The sequence below is a fragment of the Vulpes vulpes genome, chromosome 1 (genome assembly GCF_048418805.1).
Source record: "Vulpes vulpes isolate BD-2025 chromosome 1, VulVul3, whole genome shotgun sequence".
NCBI classification, from domain to species: Eukaryota; Metazoa; Chordata; class Mammalia; order Carnivora; family Canidae; genus Vulpes; species Vulpes vulpes.
Genome location: NC_132780.1, coordinates 156,537,426 through 156,561,122, shown reverse-complemented (window position 1 = coordinate 156,561,122; position 23,697 = coordinate 156,537,426). Strand labels below are relative to the sequence as shown.

General features: G+C 34.6%; 1 protein-coding gene across 1 annotated transcript in view; it reads left to right on the top strand.

The window, feature by feature from the left end:
• The window catches only part of LOC112914100 (eyes shut homolog), a 1,106,577-nt gene that overhangs the window by 522,576 nt on the left and 560,304 nt on the right, over positions 1-23,697 (top strand). Inside the window, 1 exon segment of the mRNA XM_072749029.1 lies at positions 1,911-2,002. Within this exon segment, the coding sequence (XP_072605130.1) occupies positions 1,911-2,002 (92 nt within the window).

Sequence of the window (23,697 nt, the reverse complement as noted above, 5' to 3'; positions counted from 1 at the left end):
TAGGGGTCCCTGGGTGGCGCAGCGGTTTGGCGCCTGCCTTTGGCCCAGGGCGCGATCCTGGAGACCCGGGATCGAATCCCACATCAGGCTCCCGGCGCATGGAGCCTGCTTCTCCCTCCGCCTGTGTCTCTGCCTCTCTCTTTCTCTCTGTATGACTATCATAAATAAATAAAATTAAAAAATATATATATATATGTAGCCTATATATCATAATATGTATATCATAAAGGAGCTATTTATAATAAAAGAAAAATTCAATTAAAAATAATAGAAATGCCCATTAAATATTTTATATATATTTGACTTTGACAGCTCTGAACATAATAGGGAATTAACAAGACTTAGTAGTACCTGAATAAGCATTTTCTGATATGTTTGAACAAATTAAGGAGACTAAACTTATTACAGACATACACACACTCTCTGTTGGTCAGTACATTATTATTTAAGTTTAAATAACTATCTTCATTAACAATGTAGAACTTCGAATATTATATATAAGAAACAGCTAAATCATTATTTATGCTATTAAAAATATTAAATATTCTCTCTGGTCACATCAGTTGTATACTAGGTATAGAATAAGAACTTAATAAACACTGACTTTTACCTAGTTACACAGAGCTTGAAAAGAATGTATAGCCAAATGTTATGCAACTACTTTCCCTGCAAAGTTCATGTAGGTCGACTTGTTTTTGAAAATCTCAAAATGTGATTATGCTGTTTAACCTTTTATCTTTTATTATTAATATTTAAATATACTGTTAAACATATTTCTCAAAGTCAACTAATAGTAGATAATTTTGGAAAGGAAAGGAATCTTTTTCAATGGCCAAATATTGTAAATTTAAAATATATAGCATAATATTTATCTTTAGATTATATGTAGGAAGTTTTAGATCTATCAATTTAAATATAGCTAGATGTAGGACACCCAAGTGATTCAGTTGGTTAAGCATCCAGTTTGATTTTGGCTCAGGTCATGATCTCAGGGTTGTGAGACAGAGTCCCACGTTGGGCTCCATGCTGAATGTGGAGCCTGCTTAAGATTCTTTCTCTCCATCTCCTTCTGTCCCTGCCCTCCTCTTATTCTTCCTCTTAAAATATATATAGATACAGATATAGATATAGGTATATAGATATACAAACACATATATGGCTAGATGCACAGAAGTTATGAACCACTATGTATCTGTGTTTCTTTAACTTACATGTGTGTTATTGATTTCTTGCAGATATGATAAGTCCCTTTCTGGGAAAGAATAACTGTAATATAACTAATACACATGCAGGCATACGCTGTTAAGAGGGTGAATAGGCCACTGCAGCCCACCTGTGAAATTTCCAGGGGGTCCTGATCAAATGTACCTGTTATAGACATGATCTGCCCCCTTTTAAACTATTACTCAATTAGTAGTAATCTGACAAAGACCCACCCCCCAACAAGCCTCAGGAAGCTTAGAATGAATGGTTAATTTCCATAATCTTTAAAGTTCCCTTCCTTGAACACTAACATCACCCTCTAGATTGTATTCACTGGTCTTCACATTGCTCAATTGGTAATATCTAAGGAAATTTGCCAATAACAGTTGCTTTTGGCTAGCAGAAAAAGCTGCCTTCCTCACATATGTTCCCCAGAATACTGGTAAAGAAACGAGCATAGTGTGTGTGTGTATGTGTGTATGCATACACATATATGGTGCAGGTATGTGTATCTGATACTTTAACATTTATCTGTTTGAATTCTAGCTTTTATTAGTTGTATACATTGCACTGTCACTTTTCTAAGTTTCAGACCCCTTGACTCCAAAGCAATATAAAAATTATTAGTAAATTCTAAGTCTGATACAAATATAAAGTGTTAATTTCATAGTGAAAAACTAAAGAAAACCTTTTTTTTTTCTCTATAGTACCACTTTTTCTGTGCTGGTGAAGCAAAATTGAGAAGCATTAACACTACTATTAAAGTAGATGATGGACAGAAGTATACACTGCTTATCAGGTAATATACGCCTGTTTTCTTTTACATTTAAAAGAATTTCTTTAACACTTAAATTCCTCTGGATATTGTTTTTGCCTTTTATAAAGACAAGGTTATCGTGATTAGTATTCACATAAGCTTGTATGCAAATTAATGTTTAACAAGCCATTCCGTCTTTTTTCTATGTCCTAAAATAGTACTGAGGAAAGAATGTTATAGGGGTTATATTATCAATGAAGTTATAGAAGCAGCTTTACAAAGAAGCCATGAAAGCTTCATATTATTTTCAAATTAGAGAAATCATAAAAACAAATAAAGTGATATTTCTTTTAGTAAGCAAACTTAAGCACGTTAACTGTGGAGAATTTATAACATCCAGAAAAAAACACAAAGAAGAAAATTAAAATGATTCATTATACCACAGTCCAGATAGAAAAATGAACATGTATATTACTATATTCCCAAAAGCTGTGATTGAAGGTGACTCTATCCCCACACCTTCACCAACATCAGATATCATTTTGCCACTCTGGACAAGGGAAAATGACATTTTGCCTTAATTTTCCTTTGATGTATAGTAAGGCTTAATTTTTAATATAGAATTAATGCCTTTATATTAGTATTTTGCTTCCCTACACTATTTTTTAATTAAATGGTGCTTTAAGATACTTAACCACAGTTCTAATCCAGTATATAGACTATAATAAGTTATTTGGTTGTAACAATAGATTATTATTTAGTAATAATAATTCTCTATTTAAAACAAATAAAGAGGAAAACAGGCCGAAACAGACTTGGAAAGAAGTTATTTGGAGATCTTACGGATATTCTACCTTCCTTCAGCCAGAACTTGCCAAATTCTATTCTCTAGATCTAGAAGAATGTTTTTATGGAAAACTCACCTAAAAACAGTCTATTACTGACTAAATTAAGGAAAGGCTACATCGCACATACCTCCTTTGTTCAAAATGCACAAGGGCTTTTTAAGAGCCCTAAGATGCTATTTAATAAAGTCTCATTTTCTTCGCTTAACTCAAAATATGGATTCTTAACACAGAATCCTTTAGTATATTTCTTTAGCATTTTAACCTCTTGAGTAACTAACATTGGGGGCAGTGCACTTTGGGAAATGCCATTTTAACCAAGGTAACAATTTTCCTGGGCAGACACTACCATCATCTGAAGGTAAAGCAGGTGTATGAGTATTAGGGCAACAGTAAAAATAAATTATGAAAGACTTATTTTGCCCCCTCAAAAAAAAAAAAAAACAGATAAGAAGTGATGTAAGAAACAAAACGGTACACAAGAAGAAACTTTCCTGGCCTATGATATGTTAAAAAAACGGTTAAAAAAATCATTGAAAACACAGTAATCATACTTAAAGTTTATTAAACACCAATAATGTGTCAGGCAGTAATTTTATTACATATATGAATTTATTTATTGTTAAGGACAAGTATAATTATTATCTACATTTTACAAACTTAAACACAGATTAAATACAGAAAAGGACATAGTTAAAGAAATGGCACAATTGCAAGGCTGCTCCTATTCCAAACCTATGAATATGTTTTACGGCATAGACCTTATGACCCATGCTATAGAAACTTAATGTAATTTGATCTCTTAATCCTAAAAGAATTGCTGCATATTCAAGATAAGACAAAGATAAGAATTATAAATGACCTGCCCAATGAAAGACTTTCAGCTGTAAGAACAATGCTAACAGCACACATTAAACAACTACCATGTGTCAGATGTTTTATAAGCATGTAACTGTTTTAATCCTAGTAAGATTCATAAAGCCATTATATTGATTTGGTCAGGCTGCCATAACAAGTACCACAGATTGAATTATTCAAACAACAGAAATTTATTTTCTCATAATTCAGGAGGCTGGAAGTGTGAAATCAAGGTATCAGCAGGGTTGGTCCTTTTGAGACCCTCTCCTTCACTTATAGTTGGTTGTCTTATCCCTGTGTCTTCACATCGTATTTTTTTTTTGTGTGTGTATCTGTGTCCTGATTTCCTCTTCTTATAAAGATATCAGTCATGTTGGATTACAACCTTATGATCTCATTTTTACTTACTTACCTCTTTAAAAACCTGTCTTCAAATATAGTCACATTCTGAAGCACCAGGGGTTGGAACTTCAACACAGGAAGTTTGCAGGGGACATAATTCAGTCCGTAACATTCATTTTGCACATTTGAAAGCTAAAGCTCAAGAAAATAGGCATCTTTCTCCAGATCTCATTGTTAGTTAGTAGGAAATGTTAACAAAAAATTCAACCTAGTAAATTTGAAGGTCTGATTGACTTTATTAAATGATTCTTAATGAGGATAACATCCCATCTAGCAAGTAGAGGGGTTTTCTGCTGAGCTACACAAAAGCAAAGTTTTTCAAGTCAGAGAGAGGGCATTAGAAAAAGGAGAATTTATTAGCAAGGAATACATTGTTGAGGCAAGGTTACCCTCCGAAGGAGAATAGAAAGCGTCTAACGGTAAATTTTCTTGTATTGACTATGATGACTGGTCAAATGTCACATTCCTAGGGAGTTAAAACTGCAGTTACGTTAGGTGTTAATTCTTGCTTGCTGACTTGGCCTATATGACTCCATTTTGAACCTGTATTTCTCTTTTTAACATAAGCCAAGATTAAAACCACAATCTCTGCCCCCTGACCTGATCTTTTTTTTTTTTCTATTATAACATCTCCAGTCTGTGTTTTAAGAGTGACAACATACTATTTAAAATCTTCTTTAAAGAAACATTCAATGTAAAACATTACAAAAACCCCAAGAGTACCTGTTTTTCACTAGTCTTATCACAGGTTACTTTAAGGATATTTAACAACTAAAAACTCACTTTCCTTTATGTTACATGACTTTTTTTTCTTTTTGCAATTTGCATACTATTTGTTGCTTTAATTTTTTATCAACAAGTAGTTGATTGTATCTGGTCTAAATTCTCTAAATTTAGAAATACTTTTTCAAAAGTTATTGGTTTATTTAAAGTAATGGGAAATTTATACAAATATACTCCCGTCTGTGATTATCATCTATAAAGAACAAGAGTGGGCCTCCATTAATTTTATTTTTTATACCTTTAAAATATACTTTTAGAGGTAAAAAGGAAAAACATATCTTCAATTTTAAATTTATAAAGAATGCTGTCACCATATTTTTTTTTACCATTAACATACTCTTTAAAGTAAAGATAAATGATATGCAAACATTTCATTCTTAGTTCTACACTTTTGTATCTCATTTCTGTTAATGACATTACCCTTAAATATAAATATAAGAAAAGCATCTTTCCTCACATGCTCTTATGGAACTGCAGGAAAAAGAGTAGCAAGGTTTCACTCAGTCCACGATGAAGTGCTCTCAGAAAGAATGAAACAAATATCCTCCATGAAAAAGTAACAGAGTTCATTATTTTAAGAATAAGGAAAAACAAGATATTCTGCAGAGCAGCATGGCCCCTTTAAAAAAGAAATGTGTGATTGCATAGTTTAACAAAAGCAGGAAGGAAAATATGGAATGCTTAAGTTTGGTGAAATATACACTAGCAAATATTAAAAAGCACACATATTAGAAACCAGTTTGGTGAGAAATTAGCTAGAGCTGTTACTCATCTTTTAACGAACGGAGGAAAAGTGAAAACAGAACCAGGCTGTGATGTTAGGCTGATGAACAGCAGCATGTAGTATATCAAAAGGAAAAACCAGCACAGATAGGTATACGTTTGCTACTCCACTGTTGAATACCACAGGTGTATTTAAGCATGAGGTGCTGAGAGAACCTAAGATAGTGATCCATATATTCTCAGGCAAACGCAAATCTGAGTGTGATGCTGCATTTCATCCATATCTGTTGGTATATTTATCATAATTATGCATATATTTATATTAGTTATGTTACATATCATGTGTTTGTATTATAAACATCATTGCATATATTACATGATCATATCGTCATTATGTATCATGATATATATTAATACCATATAGTTTTACAATAAAAGAACTTGTATTCAATATATAATGAGGATATATATATATTTTTTACCTATTTAAAGTCTACTTAGGGGTGCCTGGATGGCTCAGTTGGTTAAGTGTCCACCTTCAGCTCGGGTCATGATCCCAGGGTCCTGGGATACAGCCCCGCATAGCATTCTCTGCTCAGCTGGGAGTCCACGTCTCCCTCTCCCTCTGCTCCTTTCCCTGGTTTGTGCACTCTCTTGCTCTATCTCAAATAAATAAATAACCATTTTAAAACAAAAATTAGAATAAAGAAAAGTCCTACTTAATATCTACCTTAGTTCTTGGGACTCCTGGTTGGCTCAGTTGGTTAACCCTCTGCCTTAGGCTTGGGTCATAATCCTGGGGTCCTGGGATCGAGCCCTGCAGTGGGGCTCCCTCCTAAGTGGGGAATCTGCTTCTTCCTCTCCCTCTCCTTCAGCCCCTCTCCAGGCTCTTGCTGTCTCTCTCACTCACTCTGAAATAGATAAATAAAATATTTAAAAAAATAATCCACCTTTGTTCTTGAAAGATGTAGGATTTGGAATTCAAAGACAGACATAAATTAGGCTCTTCTAACCTCCTCAAGTATGGGACTTTGAAGTGTTTTGTTTGTTTGTTTTGTTTTGTTTTGTTTTTATGTGCCTACCAATTAAAAGTAAATCCCTGCCTTAAAAAAAAAAGGAAACAACAAAATCCTTTCATTTCCTTTCATAGTCATACACTTTTAGTGTACATCCTGAGTTGTAAGCAAATTGCATAACTCTACCAGTTCTCCTGGAGATGTCTCATGGAGAATTTGTTGCTGTGGCACTTTGATTTTGGGTAGGCTGCTCCTATACTGACAAACGTACAGATCCAAATAAAACAGAACAAATGAGAACATCTTCAGGTACTCTTGAATCGCTTACCAGCTACTGTTTATGCTTAGTCATGTGGACATACAATAAATTATAGTGAGTTTTGAAAAAAAAGCATTAGTGGATATAAAAATTGTGAATGAAACTTAGGAAGACTGACATGTACCAATGAAACCCACACATTAACCAGTACTTTTTCAATTGGATACAAAGCCTTTACTATAACAACATTGTTTCTCTTAGATGATGATAGGAGGATGCTTCTTAAGTAAGTTTAGTATCAAAGGAGAAAGGAAGGGAATGCATATTTGAGACCCTTTAGGTAGGCACGAGGGAGGATGAGGTCTGCAAATGCAGTGACAGTTGGATTATATAGGTCGTCAAATGCCACAATAAGAACTGTGAACTACATCGTAAGCAATAGAGACTCACTGGAGAATTTTTAAGAAAGGGAAGCAGATAATATGATCAAAGAAATATTCGCTTTCCTTAATTCAGTATGCAAAGCTATATAGTACACAATAGATTCTGAGTTTCTGCACCTCTCCAGATCCACTGTATAGTTTCTTTCTCTCTTCTCTAGTCCTTCAGAATTGACCTGTATAAATTACATTGTGGGCTTGTAATGGTTTGAACTGTGATCCTACAGAATTTATGTTTGATGTCCTAACTTCTAGTATCTCAAAATGTGACTTCATTTGGAGATAGAGGCTTTGAAGAGGTAATAACGTTAAACTGATTGGAGTGGGCCCTAATCCAGGATGACCAGTATCCTTATGAAAAGCAGAAATTAGGACACAGAGAGAGAAGCATAAAGGGAAGACAATATAAAAACACATGAAGGCTGCTCTCTACAATCCAAGGAGACCTAGAATAGAACTTTCCCGCACAGCCCTCAGAAGGAACCATCCCTACTGACACCTTGATCTTGGACTTCCAAGACTACAAAATTGTTAAGTAATACATTTCATTTATTGAAGCCACCTGGTTTGTTCATCTTTTTTTGAGGCAGGTTTAGCCAACTAATACAAGCTCCCTTGTCCTCCGGCTTCCTGTAGGGTTCAGTCATTGGGGAACACTGGCAAGTAATTTGAAAAGCAAACAATTAATGTTGAGTTATATATTCCCTTGGCCTTGTGTAGTGTCCCAGGGGCTGGTTTATTCTCTCTAGTGAAGGTTTCAACTCTTTGCAGATGACCTTCTCCTTCAAGTTCTGATAACTCTTCTCTTCCTAATAGCCTTTAGATATGGAAGCAGTATCAGAGTAATTATATTGTGGTCCTGGAATACAGTACTATCCCATGTGGCTTTCCAACCCCTACCACATCTTTGAAGAGTTAATTTATTAAACCATGTTCAAGTTATATTAGTTTCAGTGTGATGTGTGTTTTTGAGTGAAAACATTATTCTTAAAAAAAAAAAAAAGAAAACATTATTCTTCTCCAGTTAACATGGCAGAAAATGGGTGGATGGTTTAATGGAAACAGACTTAGAAGTATCATGTCTCACTTCTGTTGACTTTCTGTTGGCTAGAACTCACTCATGTGAATACACCAAATAGCAAAGCAAACTGCAGAAGGTTTTCTAACTTTGCACCTAGGAAGAAAGTTAAAACAATGTAGAATATTCAAGATGAGAACTATTTCTACAAGAGGAAGTAAGATAACTGTTTACCTTTAGAGATAAAGCCAAAAAAATAATTAGTAAACAAAGTCTGTAACACTTAATAGTTTAATTTGAATTATGGTATTTATATTTCTTGTATCTTGGCTCTAAGTGGTTCACTGTGCTACTTATAAGAAGAAAGTAAAAATAGAAATTTATATATGTATAATATATACTGTTTATTTAGTAATTATAACGACCTTGAAAATGCATACAATATCAAATTACATATTGTAAATAATCTCTTCATCAATTGTGTTTCTATGACTGAAATTATCCCAATATATAACTTTCTTTTTTTTTAGGATTTTTTATTTATTCATGAGAGTCACAGAGAGAGAGGCAGAGACAGGCAGAGGGAAATGTGGGATTCAATCCCAGGATTTTGGGATCATGCCCTGAGCCAAAGGCAGACGCTGGAACCCTGAGCCACCCAGGCACACTCCAATAGATAGCTTTCTTACCTAAAATGTGGGTGCACAGTGCCTGTGAATGATAAATAATTTCATCTTCACACTAAGAACATTGAACTTTTTAATCTGTTTGACTAGTAGAGAACATAAGCATTCAGATTGTACATTCAAACCAGAACAGTCTGAAAGAAATAACATGTGTATATGTGCATGTGTATGTATGTATTAACAAAGACATCATTCTTTGATAGTGAACCAGGACAATTAGAACATTGTTACCACAGTAAGCATCAAAGTTTTGTACTTCTTTTGAAGACATTAATAATAAAGCCAAGGACTTGACATGTGTCAGCCAGAGCAGGATTGCTTTGTCACAGAGTGCTGGAAAATCAGTGAGGTGGAAAAGGAAAGAAATAAACCATTTAACCACTTTCTAAAAAGTAAACATTTTTTTCTCTAATGAAATGTGTACATTATTTCATTAATCTTTTCATTAACCACTGTCAGTAGTGTCAAGAAAAACATGCCAATGGAATAATGATTTTACTTCAACTTGAACAAAATAAGAATAGGCAACTCATTTTTATTCTAAACTATATTTATAGAGCCTGCAAAATGTTGTCCTTGTAACATAAACCTACCTTTTTTTTTTCCTCATGTCATATATTCATTCAATGCAAAATATAGTGAATAAGAGAGAAATTTTATCATTGAACTTTGGAAATAATTTAAAAATGTAATCTGCAAGGGCCAGTTAATCCAATTAGGAATTAATCATTTTTAAAGTTATAGATTTTAAACTCAATTTATACAAATACTCCAATAAATTTGTACCAATTTTAGAAACTTTTAAAACACAAGTTAAAATAATTATGCTTTTAAAGTAGGACATTTCCCATCATTATATTTGAACATTTAAAAAAACACATTACCAATTACAAAATTACTGAAATTAATCTTAGAAAATGTTACTGCTGTTATATCATTAGTCAAAGCAGAGGAACACAGAGCTAGTTTTAGTTGTACTTGATATATGAATTAAATATCAGAATTTTTGTTTATTTTTTCCTTAAACAAGACATAGTCTTTACCTTGTGGAAGTTCTGCAGCTGATGCTCAACCTGGGGATCACCTGAACCTTCAGAGTTTAGGGGACAGTTTAGGTAGGATCATCAGTAGAAAATGTGGAAATTACCATAAGCAGCATATAGTAGCTATATGCATGTGTGTTTATGGGGAAATTATTACATCTAGATATTTTACTACACATCCAGGATATAAAAATTCAAAGTACAAAAACAGAAGACTGAGTCAATCTCTTTAGAAAAAATAATTTCAAAATAATTTTCTGGATATTTTCTTAAACAAGATAATATCTCATAGGCTAGAAATAGACAAGATCATAAAGTAGAGTTGGCTTTTTTCTTCCAAACACATGCTCTTAGGAAGCAAGAAGTTATAGCTGGAATCATGACAATTCAGTGGCAACTTCTGAGGCATCCAAATGTATGTCCTACAGAGGTCCAACTACCTAGGGAAACAAACACTAGCACAGCACAAATGCAGATTTTAACAAGTAAATGGTTGATTACCCATGTTCTTTAATTTGACCTGAAATAGCTTGACTCACATCCTATCTGTCTGGCTTCTTCATTTTCCTCTTAGCTTTGCCAAAAGGTGAACTCTGTCTCTTATTCTAATATAAACATACTGAAAACAAGCTGAAAATGGGTAATTCTTAATTTTAATATTGCATTACATTATTTAATGAGAGAAAACAGACACTCTAGAAAAGTCTTGCCAAAGTAGATAAAACAAAGTTATACTGGTTGTGATTTTGTAAAACGTTTCTGTTAAGCATTTAAATGTAAATGTAAAAATAAACAAAGATTAGTGTTATTTTATAAAAGAAACTTACAATATTGAAGATAGTGGTTGAATGATAAATTTTAATTCTTATGAACTTGAAGTATTAGGATTCATTTTAATGTATTTTGAAATGCTAAATAAGATACTCTAAATCAATCCTTTCTTTCTTCCTTTCTTTTCTTCTTTCACCCTTCCTTCCTTTCTTTCTTTATTTGTAAACCACCACAATGTAATTAGCTTATTGAGTCAAAATCTCAGGAAAGTCAGATGTTAGGAATCAGTTGTATGCTGAGAGGTGAATTCACTTTTAAGAAACATGTTTAAAACATCATTACTATTTCTGAAAATTAATACTAAAATCAACTCTCAAAAATATTTTTAGATTCCTTTTATAATTTGAAAATGACTCATTTTATTAAGAATTATTTCTAAAGTTGCTTCTATTAATGAAAAGTGATTTTGTAGAAGGGAATTCCAAAGCATAACTAATGCATTGCTTTAATGTAGATTCTCATTTGTATGTTCATTGGAATGAATTCAGAATCAAAAGCCAAGTCTGTATATTGCTTTTTTAAGTTGTGTATTATTAGTTTTAAAATATGTAACATTTTTCTGTAACAAACTTTCTCAAAAAGGATAGCCAAATATCTTTTCTAGTTTGGTCATTTTTATAACCAGAATATATCAAAAGATATAACAATAGCAAAGTTAAGTTTCAAAGCACTCTAACTGGGAAGTGTGGCATGGCTCCATACGGGTCTTCACAGTTCATTTACTAGGATCCATATGGCATGATGTGGTATGTGTATCATTTAGATTGTACACATGAAATCTCTCCCCAAGTTAGCATTCTCTAAAGTTGTCAGTTATCTGCAGCTTTGGCTTACTCTCTTTATGACCTTGAAGGTTACTTTAATTGTTAAAGCCTCATTGATCACCACATGTCATTAAAAATGAATACATTAAGAGGGCATCCATAGATTGAATAGTAGAAAAGTTCTAGAAACCATTGAAATGTTAATTCCTTGATAATCCTGTTCAGTTTTTTTTTCCTATGGGAACAAATCATTAATGATTAATTATTATGCTTCTGTGAAGAAACACTATGCTAATTCATTTTCCCAAATTTAAGCTAAAAAGTTTTCATTTTTTTAAGAAAAAGATTAAACTGTTGCAAGATTTTAATAAAATATTTGAAACAGCACCATGATAACGTGTGAAATGATTTCTTATGTAATTGATCAAATTAAAACAAATCAGTGATAACAGTTCTCTAATTGTCAAAAATAAAATAAATAAATCACAGAAAGGTCAGAGTTAAACATAGCTAGAAAATTCCTTTTAACTGTGGATAGCCAGGGCATGCTTATTTCAGTTGTGTTACCTGCCATTTACTCTTCAATCCAATCCAATCTGGCTTCCATGGTCCACGACCAAGACAGCATTTATTAATATCACCTGTAATTAGGGAGTTTTATCATGCAACTGATAGTGTTATTAGAGTGAAAAGAGTGCTTTTAATAATCATTACTCCAAGACAACATGTATAAAGGGGTATAATTCGTGCTAAGTATGACATTGATCACCCAGTATGACCTTCACATGGAAAAAACCAATAGACACTTTTCTGTCTTCATTCACTAAGCGTTTCAGTGAAAGTGCTCTGTCTTCTTGAAATCATTTTCCCTTTCTGCTTTGAAATGAATAAATTTTTGGTATTCTTCCTGTATCAATGGCCAGTTTTTCTTTTTCATCTTAGACCTGTCCCAGCTTAGACCTTTCTTAAGAATTCCACATTCACACACCTGAACCCCTACCTAATATGTTCTCTTCTAAGCATCACCCATATATTAAACCTGTGTAAAATAAAATTTCTATTCCCTACCACTGTCAACTTACCTATCTGTGCTCCTATCCCACACAGCTCTCCCCATAGTCTCTCCTATATCAGCTATTAACTGTCATCTCCCATGTACAGAGAGTCATCATTGACCCCTCTATTTCTTCATTCTTTAACTCCAAGCCCTATCAGAAAGTCCTTTCCAAAATTTCGTCTTCCATCTGCCATTTCTCTCTGTCTCTCTGAAAGTATCCTGGTCTTAGTCTCCATCATTTTTATCTAGACTATTGGCGTTCTCCATTGCCTGTTTCTAAATATTCACCATACTTTGGTCAGCAAGATTTAAAGTGTACTACATCAAGTCACTTCTCTATTTAAAGGTTCTTCAGAGGCTTACCTTTACTCTGAGAATAAAATACAGACTCCTTGTCACTGCCAACAAATGGGCTTGCACATTTGGGCTCTTGCATATTTTCTTCTACCTTACCTAACACCTGCCTTCCTTTCCTGTCCATGTTATATTCTCTTTGATGCACTATCGCTCCTAGAACTCTCAAAAAATAGGTCTTCTATATTATGGTCTTTAATCTTACTGTTTCTTCTAACTGGAATAGTGTGTCCTCCTCCTTAGTGTTTTCCTTCTCCCCTGTCCTCATGTTGGCTCTCCTAGGCACCTTTCTCATTACTCAAGTCATCTCTTTAAGTAAATCTTTCTAAACTATCTAAAGCTTTCCCACTCAAGTATTATCTGCCATAGCACCAATTTTTGTGTATACTTGTTTCACACATTGATTTTCTGTATCCCTAACTAGACTGTAAGCATCATGGGTTCAGGGACTTTTTTGTCTTATTCCCTACTGAGTATCTCCCTGGCACCCAGCACAGTAACTGGACCATAAGCAGCCAATTACTATATAACTATTAAATAAGGAGTGAAAGGCAGGAATGAAACTTGATTTCAGATCTCAAAGGTTGCCATTCATTGAAGAGCAAACTACCAAGGAAAAGAAGGAAATTGTAAAATGAGCCATATTTGTTGTCTTAGGAAGAAGCAGCGTTTCTGGTGAGACAAAGCAGTTCTCTAGAGCTGCCACAGAAATCAGAAGTCCTAGTTGGGTAGGATCGCTGGGTTTTCTAGTCACCTAGATACACTCTCCAGCTTTTTTCTTTAGAGTAATGTGACTTTGTGTGCATGTTTACACTAGTCTGGATAACTGATAAACTATAGACATTTTGGCATATAAATAATATGTTATTTAGTAAAATGTCAATAATTATATTATCAATATTTAACTACTTTTTTCCTCCAAATATCCTTAAACATTTCCTGTTTTTAAGCTTTGTAACAAATGACTTTAAGGTTTACTGGATGTATTTGTATCTGTGTGCATATTTGTTTTAGGTTGTCAAAAATATAGAAACAGACTTGACATAGTTATTATTGTGGTTATTTTTAGGGGGGAGGGGCAGAAGGAAAGAGAGAGGATCTCAAGCAGACTTCCCACTGAATGGGGAGCCCTATGCAGAGCTCCATCTCATGACTAGGAGATCATGACTTGAGCCAAAATCAACAGTCAGATGCTTAACCAACTGAGCTACCCAGGTGCCCACTATGGTTACTTTTTTATTTTATTTTATTTTATTTTATTTTATTTTATTTTATTTTATATTTTATTTTATTTAAGAATTTATTTATTTATTGGAGACAGAGAGAGAGACAGCACAACCATTAGCAGGAGGAGGTGCAGAGGGAGAAACAGACTCTCTGCTGAGCAGGGAACCTGACATGGGCTGGATTCCAGGACCCTAGATCATCACCTGAGCCAAAGGCACAGGACACTTAACTGACTGAGCCAGCAAGGCACCCTTGTGGTTGTTTTAAACAGATGAAATCAGTAACTTGTCTTAATTCTGAGTCAAGCTTTATTGTAACACTTTATATTAAAGTATGTTAATTATTGAAGAACTCTCTCACTAAAATAGGAACTTAATTTTATTAAAATGGTTGAAAAATTTTAGGATAGAATTTAGAAAGAACACAGAATAGAAGGGCAAATACTAAAATAAACATTTTCTTCCATAGAATTATAGCACTTAAAATAATCAAAAGTAATTATGTCCGTGTAAATATATTTGAAAGTAACTTAAGTAACATAGCCCATTCAGAACTACACAAAGCTTGTTATTGGTGATCTCACCAGTGGCTTTAAAGAACTTGATTTCTTAGCATATCTATTAAAGACCATCAATTTCTCTTTTGGAATTATCATATCACTCCAAAAGGCACACCAGTTCTGTTTTGTTAGAAATACTACCTCCTACATTTCTGTCAGTTCTTTTTCTTTTTTTTAAAGATTTTATTTATTTATTCGTAATAGTCACAGAGAGAGAGAGAGAGAGAGAGAGAGGCAGAGACACAGGCAGAGGGAGAAGCAGGCTCCATGCAAGGAGCCCAACGTGGGACTCAATCCCGGGTCTCCAGGATCGTGCCCTGGGCCAAAGGCAGGCGCCAAACCACTGCACCACCCAGGGATACCACATTTCTGTCAGTTCTTAAGACTAATTAGAAATATTGTTTTATATGTACACACACAAACACACACACACACAAACCATAAACCACAAACTTCCAGTTAAAATGTTTAGCTGTCTGAATTTGGAATGGACATTGATTTTACAACTAGGGAATGAAATCACTTAATGTTCTGGATTTGATGGCTTCAAATTGATATGTATAGCATGTGATAACCTACTTGAAATGAAAGTGGTTATACAATTGGGTCTGCTTCCTTTTTAGTCTGCCTTCATATAAATAATGATAAATTCATGCAGAGAAAATATTCTAAGATTAAAAGCTGAGCACTTGAGAATAGGAACTTTGCTTATTAATTTTTATATTTTCAGGACCTAACAAATTGCTGTGCAGAACAATCAATAAATGTTTATTGAATGATTGATTGATGAATGAATTAATAAAATATTTTCAAAATAGGCATTTGACATTGTCAGAACCAGATTATTAAAAAAAAGAAATTAAAGAAAGCACTTTATATGTATATAGTTTTAGTTGCAAAATACTATATTTTAGAAGATAATTATAAAATGTTACCTATTCTATCCAAATATAAAATGAACTGTTTTTTATGCACATCACTATTCTGGAGGAAAAATTTACTCTACAAATGAAACTAATGGGTACTCTCAGATCTACTTGTGAGGTGACAGGAATATTAAACCGAGTAGTAACACAAGGTGAATGTAGATATTATGTTCATAATAATTAACCTCTTGCTCCTTCGTTGTAAGAACAATTAAGAAAAAAATTATTAGTAAGTTTCCATTACACTAATGTGATGATAATGAGACAGGTTTTTTTTTAGATAAAAAGCAAAGTGGAAATCAAAGACAATGCCAAGAAAATATTTCGCCCTCAATCAGTTGAATGTTGAGAGCAGAAAGTACAGTATTTCCTCCTTAAGGCTTCCCAATCCTTCCAGAAGACCAGGTACTCTGAGGCCTTAAGAGACAGAGGAGATCAGTAGTTGCTTCCTCAATAAGTGAAGAACAGCGATATGATCCATTCACCACCACGCTTCTTTCTTGCTGCCAAACAAATAATAGATATTTATCTGTGCCCTGAGAAGGATAGGCCCTTGGCTTGTCCAAATCCTTGTCAGTTCTGTACATATGTCCCCTGCTATATTTGTCTAACTGAATGAAGATATTTGAGCGACTTCCAAAACAAAGAAATGATTTTATGCAATACAAAGTCTTCCTTTCAAGGGGTACCCCATTTAATCTCTTGATTGGAAAAAACTGAATTGACATTTTGGGCTGCATAGTGTTTTGTTGTGATATGCTGTCCTGTGCATTGTGAAATTGGTGGTTATGGATTTGAACCACGGTCCATGGATCATTCTTTTTTTCCCCCAAGATTTTATTTATTTATTCATGAGAGACAAAGAGAGAGAGAGGCAGAGACATAGGCAGAGGGAGAAGTAGGCTCCCTGTGGGAAGCCTGATGTGAAACTCTATCCCAGGACCCTGGGATCATGATCTGAGCCAAAGGCAGGTGCTCAAGCACTGAGCCACCCAGGCAACTCCCATGGATCATTATTAACAATACTGCATGTCTCACCTTTCCTTAGGGGCTGTATAATAAGTCACAAAGTAAGTCTAACTTGTGACCAGAAGTGAGAGAACATGGTAATGGAATGTGAATTTGATGAAGCTTTCTTCTTTTTCCATAATAACAGTACCACCACCAGCAGCAGCAGCAGGCATCTTTTCCAAATGTGGCATATACAAATCTCAGCCAACAACACATTCATGCAAGATCTATAGTTTTATTTTCTACAACTTCACTTCCATTTCTCTTTTTCATACTAATGAGATAACAGAAAATTAGTTCTATTCAATGAGTTTCTCAGTGTGACCCTTCACAATGTCATGGCACAGGTGTTGCAGGTGATCAGGTAAACTGATGTCATCAGATCATGGGTTTAATGCAAGATAAATGTGTTTGCCTGGTTATGCTCATTAGATCACACAGCAGAATCAAGAACTTTTTTAGATTCAGAGGCATGAAGAAACTCTGCTTTCTCTCTCTATAATAAAGAGATAGCATAGGATGGCTGTTAGAAAATAAGAGATTATGGGATGCCATAATAAGAGATTATGGGTGGCTCAGTGGTTGAGCATCTGCCTTGGGCTCAGGTTGTGATCGTGGGGTCCTGGGATCAAGTCCTACATTAGGCTGTTCTCAGGGAGTGTGCTTCTCGCTCTGCCTCACTCTCTGTGTCTCTCATGAATAAATAAATCTTTTTAAAAAGAGGAAAATAAGATTACAATTTCCAAAAAAATTACCCTCAGGCTTCTTAAAGCATACACCTTAATATGTACTCATTGTGTACTCAGTTGTGAAAAACTAGACTAGCTATAACTCAAACAGAGATCTTTTTATAAATAGAATCTTACATGGGCAACTAAGGTTTGAAATAATTTAAGTTGGAGCTTCTTTGTTTGAGACTTGGATTGAGAAGAAGAGGTAGAGGGGGGCTACTATGCCTGCCCAGTCTTCCCTGGAACTGCTCTTGTTACTATTCCAAAACCCAGATGATAATAGGAAGACATTTTGAAAATACTGCTCTATAAAAAAATGCTTAAAATGGAATACTATTATTAGCAAAATAATTATGTCAATATGCATTTTTGCTAGCATTAAAAACTAGATTTTTCATCTTCCTCAAATAATAAAGATACAACTAAATCCTTAAAAAGCCATTTTAATGAACTCCACTATATTTTAATTGTATGAAAATTATCATTAGTCAATGCAATTTAATTCAATGGCAACAAAAATTATCTGAGCCTATTTTAATAAGACATGGATATTTTCACTTTTCTTGGCATTAGAGAAGTATAGCTTGCCAATTAAAGCAGGTTTATGGAAACAAGTATCTTAGAAGCAAATCCCAACACTACCACTGATTGTGAGACTCTGTTTCTGAGCAACTGAGAACCTTATCTCCCTTATTGGTCAAGTTTAAGAATAATAGTACCCACTGTAGAGGATTGTTGTGCACATCATAAAATGTATTGCATCTGTCCTGCATGCAGAAAGTGCTTAGCTAATGTTTGCAATTATTTTTACATTGACCATTAAAAATTTTTAAATATGTGTATGCAAATGTTCATAGTAATGGGTTGCATTCTAATTGTGATACCACAGTGTCCAGAAACGTGAAGTAGCAAGGCTGTCTAGTCATCATTATGTTATTATTGTTGTGACCACGTATAATGTGGTCTTGAAAAGCATGAGTTCTTGAGTTGGACAGCCAGAGTTCTACTACTGCCATCATTACTGTGCAGTTTGGGACAAGTCCTAGAACTTCTAGTTTTTATGGCTGTGAGTAATCACTAAATGTTATAATAAATAACATATATAATAAATGTTAGCAGTGATGATGGAGAGGATATCATAGACATTAATATTTTTTCTTACCTACCATCATCTTTACTTGGGAGCAACTATTTTGGGCTAGGAATATTTGGAAAGTACAATATATGCATATGCATCTGGATAGGATTTAGAAGACATTACTAAGATGTATCATTAATGTCTCAAAAAAGGTCAACATAAACAGGCAGAAAAAAGTAGATCTCAAATTCCTTAACATTTAGCTATGGTAGTTGGTGAATGTTAAGTACTGTATAAAAGCTTTGCTGAATGAATGAAGTGATGGATGTTTGAATAAATGAATTAACTAATATAAGGAAAAACAGGCATAATAACTTCTAGAGAACCCATACTGAAATGCATCCACATGCACCAAAATATGAAATAATTTGAATAAGTGTAGAAGTTGAGTGCTTTAACTACTGCTCTTGTTATTTTGGCAGAGGTTGGTTGTCATAGATCCGAGTCAGAGAATAAAGATTTGATAGCACCAGGATAAGAATACTTTAAAATCAGAATTTTATATCTGAGTTTAGGTTCTTACTCCTTTTGATTATAAATGTAGAAAAAAGGATTTGACTTTGAAAGTACTTGCTAAGGAATGATCATACAAGCAAAAACACAAATTCTAGGAACTGAGCCAAGCTCTGATTTCTTCTGTCCCTGGAGTGTTTTATTTAAAGAAACCATTGATTTCTGCCACTATGCTGAAGAAACTCAAGTACGAAGGTGGCCAAAAAATCTGCCTCTAATTCAGTTTTCCAGGATCCTTTCCAAAGGGAGATCAACTTCTTTTGGATTAGCACATGAGAAGCTTTGCTGAAAGTAGCCTCTTATGCCTTAAGCTCAATTTTTTACTAAACATGTTGTAAAGGAAAAACTCTCTGTGATCGTTTCTATGAATCCTAGAAACTTTAGCTTGCTTTATTTTAATATTTAGGAAAAAGAAAATACTACTATAATCAAATGAAGTTTTTCCAAAGAAACTGTCAACAGCTCATTATTTGCCTGAGGCTTACTTGAGGGTATTTCCTTATGAGATACTAAAGTACAATTAAAAATATCTAGCTTTCTGCCTTGTGGTTTGAAGAAAACTGCAATATCACTAGCAATTTTTATTAGTGGATAAACATGCTTTTGAAATTGGCCAAAAAAAAAAAAAAAATCCTGCACTTTGCAGTTTAAAACAATGGAACATATGAACTCCTCTCAGTAAACTGGAGCATTTTCTTTTAATGCATGTGGACAGACATTGTATTCTCAGAATTGGCCTCAGACTCATACATAAAACAATGTGACACATGCAGAACATGCCTGATGTTCTTGCCAACAATAATCCTGTATTAGGCAAGAGAGAGGTAAACTGTGATGATGTTTAGTCTTAATACACATGACCAGTGATGCCCTAACTTTGAGAAGTTACATAGATGCATTTTGAATAGAAGCTTATTATTTTTAGGTGCATCGTGAAAAGCAGAATTGGAAGTACAGGGAAGCAGTGACCTCATAGAAATTGTGCTTTCTTTATTAGAAGATACATGTCTATGTTCTTGTTTGGAATAAATTTACCTATTGATTTTATTGGCAAACACATTATGGGTCCTAAGTGGCTCCACCCACCACCAAGGATATCAGATAGCATAGATGCCATGCTTATATAGAATAGTTATTGATCATCAACAATGGTATCCTTTCTTCACTTATGTGGTTCTTCTTGTCCATGTGTATGTAACCTCTCATATTTTGTGTCCATCCTATTATTCCATTTATAGCATTTTTTTAAAGATTTATTTATTTATTTATGATAGACATAGAGAGAGAGAAAGAGGCAGAGACACAGGAGGAGGGAGAAGCAGGCTCCATGCCAGGAGCCCGATGCGGGACTCGATCCCGGGACCCCAGGATCGTGCCCTGGACCAAAGACAGGTGCTAAACCGCTGAGCCACCCAGGGATCCCCTATTGCATTTTTTAATTTGATTTTTTTTTACATTAAAGTATTCAGAAACTTTAGGCCTGCCTGGGTGGCTCAGTAGTTGAGCATCTACCTTTGGCTCAGGTCGTGATCCCGGGGTCCTGTGATCAAGTCCTGCGCAGGCTCCCTGCAGGGAGCATGGTTATCCTTCTGCCTGTGTCTCTGCCTCACTCTCTCTCATGAATAAATAAATAAGATCTTTTTAAAAAAAAAAAGTAATCAGAAACTTCTTTAGAAAATTAAGTAGGGGGATCCCTGGGTGGCGCAGCGGTTTAGCGCCTGCCTTTGGCCCAGGGCGCGATCCTGGAGACCCGGGATCGAGTCCCACGTCGGGCTCCCGGTGCATGGAGCCTGCTTCTCCCTCTGCCTATGTCTCTGCCTCTCTCTCTCTCTCTCTCTCTCTGTGACTATCATAAATAAAAATTAAAAAAAAAAATTTTTAGAAAATTAAGTAGGAAGAAAAATATTCTTCCCCTCTTCAAGTGCAGCTTTACTTCAGAGGACATTACTTTAAAATCTTTATTTTTTTTAAGATTTTATTTATTTATTCGTGAGAGACACACAGAGAGAGAGAGGCAGAGACACAGGCAGAGGGAGAAGCAGGCTCCATGCAGGGAGCCTGATGTGGGATCCGGGTCTCCAGGATCACACCCTGGGCTGAAGGTGGCGCCAAACCGCTAAGCCACCAGGGCTGCCCTACTTTAAAATCTTTAGAAGTTTGTTCTGTATTTTTACCTTCATATTTCTAAAGAATAAATGCATATTACTATTTTTATGTATTCATTTTCAAAATTATCATTGGCATCCAGTTATGCATGAGGATGTACTTATGCATCAGCCCTACCTGTCCAGCCTACTCCTCCCAAAGTATGTTTTTTTTTAAAGCAACAAGGAAATAATGAAACTACTATGAATAGCACATGCTGACTTTTTACAAATATTATGCCTCAGTTATCTTTCCTCTTTTTTATACCCTTCCCATCTTCCCTCCGTAAATAACTTCCCTGGTTTTAATTTACAGTTTTCAGTACATCTGTCCTTTTTCTTTCTTTTTTTTTTTTCTTTTTTAAATGTTCCATCAGACCTACCATATGATTTAGTGATGAGACTTCACTTTGCCATTCTACTTTGTTTGGTCAAATGATTTATGGATCTCTCATTTCCTCTTGTTTTATTCTGTTTTGCTGAAGCATCTTATATGTTAGCTTTTTGAAATTAGAGGATTCAGGGAAAGTGACAGTCTTGCCACATCTGTATATATCTTTATTCCACCCTCAGACTTATTTTTATGCTTGAAATTTATACTCAATATACAAATGATATCCCTTTGGAATTTTGAAGGCATTACTCCAATGATTTCTAGCATTCTGTGCTGTTGTTGAAAATCTAATACCCTTCAGATACTTATTTTTTAAGTGTGATATCTTTTCATTTCTCTCTTTTAGAGTGTTGTATTTTTAGTCTTCTGAAATTTCACAAACTTATATTTAATTTTTTTCTTTTGTCCTTCACTGTGTTGGGCACTGCATGCACCCTTCACTCTGTAGCCAGGTACTGGTTCTATTAATCTCATATTTCCTCTTTTTTTCCATTTCTATCTTTAATCATAATTTCTGATGTAATTTTTGTGCTTTGTATTTCTGCACTTATTTGAAATCTTAGATATGGATTTTTTTTTCCATTTTCAGTGCCTCTTATTTTTCATTTCAGAACTCTGATTATTTTTCCTTTTTCATAACATATGTTCATTTGGGGGAAGCTTTTAGGATCTTTTCTTTACCACTAGTCTTCTGAAACTTCACAAAGATGGTGTTTTTCTTTTATCCTTCACTCTGCTGGACACTCCATGGACCCTTTGTGGCATGACACTTCAGTACTGGTCTCTTATTCTCTTACATTCTTTCACCGATTTCCATCTCTTTATCTTTTGTCCTAACATTTGGGATATTTTCTTTGCTTTGTATTTTAACACTTCAAGATTTCTTTCTTATTTTTCATGTGAATGCTCTGATTTTTTTTCCCTGATACTGTTGTTTTATGAAGAGAACAACCTTCTGTTTTCTCCCTGAGGATATTACTTAATTACAGGTTTTTTAAGGTTTCTCCTGTTCTCTGATGTATCAGTCAGGGTCCCAGCAGGAAACAGATGTGTTTAAACTCAAAGAGTTTAACTAAAAAGAGTTTAATAGGAAGTCTATTTATAGGTGTTTGGGCAGGGATAAAGGAGCCAAAAAGATTCTGAGATGGCTGCTGAGAAGCTAGTACTACATATGGGCCTAAGAAGGAGGGAGAGGTATTACCAGAACTTGGGAGAGCTTAGAGCTATGAGGCTGAGAATCAGAGCCACTACTGAGGCCATGGTGCCGTACAAAGGATAAATATCTCATCTTTCTGATGAGGGAGAGTGGGAAAGCTTGGCTGCACAGGAGAAGGGGAACTGAATGTTCTTTTGCCTTCAACTAAATTTCAACCAGTACCCATAATTTTAGTCCTGTCCTCACTTATAGCCCATATCCTTTCCCTTTTAGGAGTTCTTTGGAATAAACTAGCTCACTTATATTGGTATGTCCATAGGAACTTTCAGTTGAAGTATAAACTCTGATAAATTAGCTAGCAGTCCTCCATCTGCTTTGTGTCTCCAAAAAGTTTGTAAACTTTCCCATCCGCTGATATATCCTCTCCACTTTCTATATCTTTGTGAGTTCATATTTGTTTTATTCATAGTAAATTAAAAATGGAGTCTTGGTGAGGAGAGACAATAGAAGGCAATCACATAAATGGTTGGTCTTTCATTTTTACCAGAACTAGTAATAAATACTTTTGCAGTACTATCCAGTTGTGATGTAGGGACTATGCTAATTTCTACCAAGAGAATATAGCACATGCTTAACAGCTGAAACGTTTGATATTCTTCAAGCAAGAAAGAAAAAAACAAAATGAGGTTCTTACTAGACATCAACTTATTTTTTTAAAAGATTTTATTTGTTTGTGAGCGTGCAAGCAACACATGAGAGAAGCATGAGTGGGGGAAGGCAGATAGACTGGGAGAAGCAGAGTCCTATATGGACATGGGGCTTGATCCCTGGACCCTGGGATCACGACTGAGCTTAACCA